Genomic DNA, 8,853 nt, shown 5'->3' with positions numbered 1-8,853 from the left:
ACAGACTGATATGTGCCGTGCGTTTTCCTCGAGAAAACCTTGAACAACTAAACCAGGGGATGTTCGTCCGTAATGATTAGGACGGTTCTGTCGCAGCGCCAGTATAAGAACGTATTGCAGCTCAGCTTTTTTTCGTTGGGTGCACAATATTAATGTTTGAAAAAAACACACTACAAGCCTTGCATGGAATGTGTACAAAAAAGTTTCAACGATTTTAAAAACTTCAAACAAACGCTCTTTAACAACACAATGTCGGACAGTTTCAGGATACAAAGTTCAATAGATCTTTTTCTTTGCAACAACAAAGCGTGTTTAGTCGCGGTGGAAAATGATTATTATCACGCCGAAGATGAAAGAAAAACAACGCGGAAAATTCCAACAACATGCAGACAGTTGTTGGTGAGAATTCGTTACGCAGGTATAACCTATAATATACATCTGGCTAAGCGCAATTCAGTAATATGAAATCGTTGAGTCCATGACGCTTCCAACATTGGAGGTGCTTAGAAATATCAAAATGTAGCAAATAATGATATTGAGTTTTTGACGGGGCATACTGCTTTGTATCGCGACACGAACCACATCGACTGCAAAGTAAGTAGAATACTTTGTTGGTGGTCATACCAACTCCAAAGGGTGTGTTGTTTCATCCGGTTCATGTGCACACTAATTTAATTATCGGTTGATACGTTCGTGACCGTTTTGAAGGGTACTTTGTAGTAAACTTTTGTGGTGCTGCTGTCCACAAGCCGCATGTCCAAACTAAGCAACAAGAAATTGGACAAAAATACACAGCAGCATGCACAAACAACAAATCAGACACCGCCGATAAAATCTAACATCTACCAGTTGAAATGGTAACGTTCGATAAAATATTACACTACATTGCGCTGGCGTTAGCGTTTTTTGCCAGAGCGAAGTGTAAAATTCTCCTTGATGAAATGACAGCTCAAGTTCAAAAAAGGTTGGGTTTATTATCTAGACTTGGCGAACAGGTTAGCGCGAAAGTGCATTTATGCATCACGTAGTTCGTAGATATCATACATAGAATTCATGCGCTATTGAATCTCATCCAACTGTATCGTTACGTTTCTATTGCCCTTTTTCCAAAGGATATTCTTGTCGAGAAAGAGACGATTTTTAATAGCGTCATTCACGACGCAATAGGAAACAAATATTGCAAACCCCTGAATACAGTTTAAGACGCTGTTGATGTATAAGTAAACCTCGTTCGAGTTTTGAAAATCTAGAACAACAGGCAACGGTTAATGCATATTTATTTGTATTCGGTATTATTATTTATGTACCTGTAACCAACCAGAAGCTCCAGGTTCCTCCGAGCAAAATAAAGATAAAAATAAACGTCGCTGCATCTCGTCGCGCATCTTTCGTTCCTGGAAGTTCTCCCAAGTTTTGGATCCGATTGGAAACGAAAATCTCATACGACGTTTTTGCAACGATGAAAAGGTTGATGAGAAATATGAGACCAAGAGGAGTGACGACCGCAATGTAGAAAACCATCGTTTTCGGAGTCAACCAACACCTGTTATACTTATGAATCGGTACTGTGTTGTTTTGGTATTGGTGGCATGCCTCGTAATACGGCTGTGGTTTCAAGTAGTCGCCACGCAGAAAACCCAAAGGAGCGGATATTCCTACGATGAGGATGGGAAGAAGCCATCCCATGGAAATAAAATACTTGAGTCGTTTCTTTGGATCTTGGATTTGGAAATTAATTAGGTTGTTGGTGTCCTTAAAAAGTCGTATTCCGTCCATTAACAACCACATTCCTAAAATGTATATTACTTATATTAAAGTTGCTGCGTACAAACTAAAAAAATCAACCTGGCAGACTGGTTTTAAGAAGTTTAAAATTTAGAAAAATATGTTTCGCCCTGTAAAGGGCATCGTCAGTTTCTCTAGTAAAAGTACATAATGTTAAAACTTGAATACCTGAGGTTATCAAGAAGAAGTGGCTGAGCACTGCGAATGCCATGCATGACTGAACATGTACAATAACGACGTCGTGCAATAGGTTTACCAAGTGAAAAAGCAGAAGCGATGAGGACAAGCTAATCTGGATGTGCGTTCTGACCCCTTTGTCATTGCAACACAAGAGGACTATTACTGTTAGCAGGAGAAAGAAAGCCGTTATGGCCTGGGCGACGTATGATGTAATCTGGACCACAAAAAAGATAGGTTAAAAACGAGTTGAAATTCTCGTAGGTTGGCTTACTTTTACAACATGCGGTACAGCAAGGTATTTCACGGCCAGGAGAACTGTAAAAGCCGCAAGATGATCACAATCGCACGTTATTTGGGAAGAGTTGACGTGAGTTGTGCAGCCCTTGTCGGAATAAGCGCCCACTCCGTCGAAAAATGTACATGTGTATAATATTTCGGTAACTTTCTTGTTGCTCTGTTTTTTTAGAACTTCTTCAATTTCATCACACCCAGATTGTGGTGATACTGCCGGGAAAATGAGTTTCACGTTTCCCTGCAATGGATGGAACCGTGTTTCCGACACGTGCGACTGTGAATACATTTCTGATACTTTCATGCCGATAATGACTACGTAGCTCGTATTTTTAAGGGCGGTGTAATGTGTTGTCATTAACGATGCGTCCTCCTGGTCGATTGAACCTTGAACGACCACGTCGTTGGGATATTGTAGCTGGAGAATAGATGTTATGACTAGCTTGGCACTGTCTGTTTTTAGCGTTACATCAACGCGAGTGGAATTAAGTAAGAGATGTAAAGTCAACTGCACTTGCACATCATCCACACGGTCTAGCTTGGTGTAAAGTTGGGCATATTCGCTGTAAAAGCTAATTCCGTTTGAAATATAAATAGACTGAGTAATGTTAGCCAAGAGATTGGAGATGTTTCTTAATCCCTCCGAGTCTGCTGGGTTGAAAGAGGACACAACATTTTGCAAATCTGGAAATAAGGGGACTATAATTATGACTTTGTAAGTTGCACTATTAAAATATAAACTGTGTACAATGAGGATGGTGTAACTATGGTATCTATGACAGCAGATAAGTTGAAACAGTGTGCACTGTGAACAGTTCAATTAATAATTACAGGTCTTTTTTCTACAATACATTGTTAAAACAATTTAAGTGACTACCTGTAACTGTAGTGATATATGTTGTGGAGTTAGTATTGGTATTTCTTTTAATTGTCTCGATAGTTGTTGGTATGGTCACGGTCGTTGTTGGAAATGTCGTTGTTTTCGTTTGAATGGTCGTTGTGTTTGTTCGTTTGGTGTCGTTGGTTGCTGGTATGGTCGTAGTGGTTGTTGGAAAGGACGATGCCTTTGTTGGGATGGTTGGTGTATTTACGGGCATCATTGTTGTGGTCTGCTTTGTGGTCATTGTGGTTGCTGTCATAGTGATTGTGGTGGACACTTCAGTCGATATTGTTGTCATCGTTGCCACTGGGAGTTACATTAATGTATACAAAGTATTAACATTATTTAAATAAACGTACCTATTTTCATTTAAGTGCAACTACACAACTTTGCAAACACGTGCTTTTGCTAATGTGTTACCAACGATTAGTTTCGTTTGATAATAACCTTGTTTAAGTATTTTCTCCAAAGTAGCATTCAGTTTTGCTCCGAAGTCAGACCAAGTAGCCTTATAGACTCGGGACGCATTTCCAGCTACTTGCAGCAGTTGTGCGTTATTGACATTCGGGCCCACCCCAATGGCATATGCGGTGATATTGTTAACTGCTGTGAGGTTAACACTGCGATGTAAACAAAAATTGGTTGGTAAAAATGGGCCAGTGTCCTGTTCATTTTCCGGAAATTTAATATTCTTTCCGTGACGAAACATTATGAAAAAGTAGTGTTTCAAGTACAGTTTGTGGGATTGGAGAAGGAACTTTGAAAAATAGAATAATGGCATTTCCCAAAAAACTGTCCGTACTTGGGAAAAAACATGATATCGGCGAACGATAATCTGAAGCCAAGTTAAATATGGAATTTTGTCTTGTAAAAAGCATTTAGGAACATCTAGTTTTCGACATTATTTATTACCTTTTTTTTGACATGCTTGAGTCAATCGCGGGATCGTCAGTGGTCAAAACCAGGAACTTCTTAGAATTCGCGAAATTTACTGATCGATTGAAGTCAATCTGGGTAAAAAGACAACGTCGAATTTTTTTGATCCATTGCCTTTTAAGACATTTGGGAACGCAGAAATGTGTGTTGACATAATTGAAAGCGACAAAACAAGAACAGAAAACAGAGAGTGTTTTCTTTCAGAACAGCACTCACCAGAACAGCTCGCGTAATTGCTGTAAAGGTAAACGTGCTTGCAGCAAGGAGGTGGGGCATGTTGTCGCTAATTGCAGTTTTGAAACATGTTACATTGTTGCAATCGCCCAGTTTTGTTGGATATTGATAAAAGGAATCCGTACGGTAGTCGATACTGCAAAATAAACAGCTTAAGGAGAAACGTTGTTTTTTAACATTAGAATTGTAAGTGCATGAATTTTTACAAGGAAAATTTTCTTTTCGTCAAAAATGGAGACAAAGAAGCAAAGTCAACCTTGAGCGACTGAAAATAGTAAATATTAAAACAAATCGTCGTGATGGAGTTAAAACTGGTGAGTTGGAAATGTGAATCTTTTTAAAGTGTGTCGCCCTCGAAAAAGTTTGAGAACAACCCGCTAATGAAATGTGTGATGGAAAGATGATGCAAGCAACTTGTCCAATGCGGAATTACAATAGAGTTTACACAATTACATTAACATTTACTTTCGAACGTCTTGGTTTCCGTATTGGAGAACCCCAGCGTGAAAAGTTCTTGAAAAGGGAATCAGATCCGCAGCAGCAACAAAGGCTGCTTTGTAGGTTGCAAAATCCGAATTAGAAATAGAAGAGGTGCTGTCCACCAAAAAAACGATATCGACATCTTGCGCATCTAAATGTAAACATATGCCATCACATTGCTTGGTTTTAAACAAAACTTAACGTTTTCATAAAATACAGTTTGAAAACTGCAGACAGGTGTACACCTGTAAGTTCTCGCTGGGGTTTGGTACCAAACATATCGCATATCGACTGCTACTCGACATATTGTTTGGTACCCAACGATTGACCGAAAGGTACCACAAAGTGGAAATCTGTGTACCTGCTAGTCTACCAGGGGGCATGTGCCACGGTCACAAGCTGCACTGATGAGACCTTACAGGTCGAAACCATGTGTACACCTTTCTGCAGCTCTCATTGACTATTATGGCTCTTTTGCGCATATAATACAGTTTGATATTTATTGGGATTCCTTGAAAGGCTTGAATAGATGTATCTTATCGTTTAGGTCCTTTATTATATATTGTTCTAATTAGTGTTGGGTATCTTGATTCGCCAAAAATACTGGATCAGAAAAAGGTCATTCCTGTGTTCAATAAAGGTTTAAAGTGCACATCTACGTGGGTGTGTCATTGGGACCCAAATTGAACGGTTATTGCACACAAAAGGGTAAAAATCGTAGTGCTGGTACATTCAAGTGGTCAAACTTACTCGATAACAAGGTCAATGAGTCAGTTCAAGTAGTCGGAGGCAATAAAATCTCTTAATTTTTCGTGTCACAAGAAGCGTGGATTTCACGTTTACATGCATTTTTTGTATATTCTGGAATTACTGGACAACTGTCAACATAAATGTTTACTTACCGATGAAAATATTTCTAAAAGAAAAAACCAACAGAGCTCGACAAATAAGATACCTCCACATAATTCGCTCGTGCATAAAGCAAGAAATGGTCAGAAATAGATCTTAGGCATGCACAACCTGGAAGTCACAAGTAATCAACTGTTCAACACTGGACATGGGTTGAACTTTAAACAAACAAATATGAATTGCAAAAGACAGGAATTAAGTGATCAATGTTGTTACATAGACGTTTGTTCCAACCGCTCGTTCTGCAATATATTGCAACTGCTGCTATCCCATATTTGCCAGGTGAGTGTAGTTTTCGTTACTTTATCGTTTTCCTGACAACGCTGGCGTATATTATTATCATGGATATTGCGAGACACACAGGATACACACAGTTTGTAGCAAAAATTCTGATCATACTGTAACAACATATTGTTTGACGCGGAGCGATTACTGCAATTTTTTATGCGAGAAGCAACGCAACCGCAGCAAGGTTGCACAAAACTAATTGTTCACATCCTGTTTAGTAAATTGTATGATTGATTTCAGAATTTTAAATGTTATTCGATGCTTTCTTTCCAAGCTTTAAACAACATCGAATTTAATCACGGTTTTCATTAAAATACTACTGCATCACGTATTTGACACCGCAATAGCATGCTCTATAGACAGGATGTATGTCAAACCGTAGCTAGTTAACTGGTTTCCTCTGCTGTAGCTTGGCATATAACCAATAGGTTATTTAGTATATTTACACGAACTAGTGCAAGTAATAATTTCATACTGCTGGCCTCAACTGACGTTATAACATATATCCATGTCTTATTAGTCGAGTACAGTCAAGCGGTAATCAAGCTTGTTTAAAACAGTAAAGCGAACAAACAACTTTACAGCAATACCACTACAGAGTACATCTTAGCCTTTTATACTTATAACAACCAGTCAAATTGCAAGTTATCTGCTAGCACGTTGTGGAATTACAACACAGCTGTGGAGCAGCGTTAGCAACTTTAACGAACCAAGGCACTGGCGTAAAAGCGACAACGCTCTTTGTGCGTATAACGTCTCTGTATGACTTCCTGAAACTACGTCATATCTCAACTGAACTTTATTGAGAAATGTTCTTAAATCGACCTTTCAGTTGACTGTGTCGCAAAAGTTATTGCAATATAGTTTGGTTGCGCAGCGAAAAACATGCGCAATGCATATCACAACAACTGGGCAGAGAACTTAATACTGTCGTAACACGCGTGACAACGCAATTAATCAGTGTGAGTCTGGTGCTGTGGATATGCACTTCGTAGTGACGTAAAACGTTTTTATGGTGCATAGGTAGCCCAATCAGCTTACGCATGTCAGTTATAGTTTGTTGTAAATGAGAAGGAAATTGTATGCCAAGTGACACTTGCATAAATTTCAGCTTTAATATATTTTTGTCTTGTTTTCACGTGGAAATCTCGGGCTGGTTAAAGGTGTCAAATTTTTTTTCACAAGCTTTAAAACATTCAGGGAGTAACCGGTCCGAAATTTCATTTTAAACCCTAGAGCGAATACTTGAGCTGTATGGCAAAGAATGGGTATTACTCCCAGAGTACGATTAACTTCCTTTGACGTAGGTCGAACTCGTGCTATTGTCTATTTCAACCTGACATCTGCTATTAGTCATGACAGAGGAAAAATACGTCTTGCTTATCAAAACGCTTTAACCCTGGTTCAACTGCATTTTCTCCTACCACCTTTTCGTCAAATGCAAATACCGTGGGCACTTTACTGACGTCATGATATTTGTAGCAGTAATCTTGATACTGGTTCAGTACAAGCGATGTGTTATAAGCAAAAAATTCGAAGTATAGGAAACTCCGTTTAAGCTTTAAAGCGACACACAGTTAACGTACAAACAAATTTTATGAGGATTAAACAGCGATTTTTCTTTGCGCGCGATATGGGGTTTGAACATTTACACTTTTTTTAGAGTGTAATCACGGTTTTCATTAAAATACTTTCAAGTACTGCATCACGTATTTGACACTGCAATAGCATACTCTATAGACAGGATGTATGTCAAACCGTAGCTAGTTAACTGGCATCCTCTGCTGTAGCTTGGCATATAACCAATAGGTTATTTAGTATATTTACACGAACTATTGCAAGTAATAATTTCTTACCGCTGGCCTCAACTGACGTCATAACATATATCCATGTCTTATTAGTCGAGTACAGTCAAGTGGTAATCAAGCTTGTTTAAAACAGTGAAGCGAACAAACAACTTTACAGCAATGCCACTACAGAGTACATCTTAGCCTTTTATACTTATCACAACCAGCCCACTTGCAAGTTATCTGCTAGCACGTTGTGGAATTACTACACAGCTGTGGAGCAGCGTTAGCAACTTTAACGAACCAAGGCACTGGCGTAAAAGCAACAACGCTCTTTGTGCGTAACGTCCTTTATGACTTCCTGAAACTACGTCATATCCCAACTGAACTTTATTGAGACATGTCCTTAAATCGATCTTTCAGTTGACTGTGTCGCAAAAGTTATAACAATGCAGTTTGGTTGCGCAGCCAAAAAAATGCGCAATGCATATCACAACAACTGGGCAGAGAACTTAATACTGTCACGCGTGACAACGCAATTAATTAGTGTGAGTCTGGTGCTGTGGATATGCACTTCGTAGTGACGTAACACGTTTTTATGGTGCATAGGTAGCCCAACCAGCTTACGCATGCCAGTTATAGTTTGTTGTAAATGAGACGGAAATTGCAAGTCACGCTTGCATAAATTTCAGCTTTAATATATTTTTGTCTTGTTTTCATGTGGAAATCTCGGGCTCTAGTGGCCAATATTGTCGACAGTACATGATTGAAGGTTTCAAAATTTTTTTCACAAGCTTTAAAACATTCAGGGAGTAACCGGTCCGAAATTTCATTTCAAACCCTAGAGCGAATACTTAAGCTGTATGGCAAAGAATGGGTATTACTCCCAGAGTACGATTAACTTCCTTTGACGTAGGTCGAACTCGTGCTATTGTCTATTGTAACCTGACATTTGCTATTAGTCATGACAGAGGAAACATACGTCTTGCTTATCAAAACGCTTTAACCCTGGTTCAACTGCATTTCCTCCTACTACCTTTTCGTCAAATGCAAATATTGTGGGCACTTTACAGACGTCATGAT

The 8,853-nt window shown here is 39.0% G+C and overlaps 1 protein-coding gene across 1 annotated transcript; it reads right to left on the bottom strand.

Moving 5' to 3' along the window:
• Window positions 1-298: 298 nt before the first annotated feature.
• Window positions 299-6,967, bottom strand: LOC145901402 (uncharacterized). Its single transcript, XM_082989072.1, has 10 exons — window positions 5,689-6,967; window positions 4,772-4,937; window positions 4,289-4,442; window positions 4,049-4,146; window positions 3,584-3,756; window positions 3,134-3,442; window positions 2,237-2,940; window positions 1,954-2,179; window positions 1,308-1,790; window positions 299-1,246 (listed from the first exon to the last, which is right to left on the bottom strand). Exons 1-10 carry the CDS (start codon window positions 5,762-5,764, stop codon window positions 1,059-1,061), a joined length of 2,577 nt encoding a protein of 858 aa, XP_082845198.1. The 5' UTR covers window positions 5,765-6,967; the 3' UTR covers window positions 299-1,058.
• Between the last annotated feature and the right edge of the window lie 1,886 nt (window positions 6,968-8,853).

Source organism: Ascidia mentula, chromosome 1 (genome assembly GCF_947561715.1).
Source record: "Ascidia mentula chromosome 1, kaAscMent1.1, whole genome shotgun sequence".
NCBI lineage: Eukaryota > Metazoa > Chordata > Ascidiacea > Phlebobranchia > Ascidiidae > Ascidia > Ascidia mentula.
Note: the sequence above shows the minus strand (reverse complement) of the source record. Positions and strands in the feature narration are given on the sequence as shown.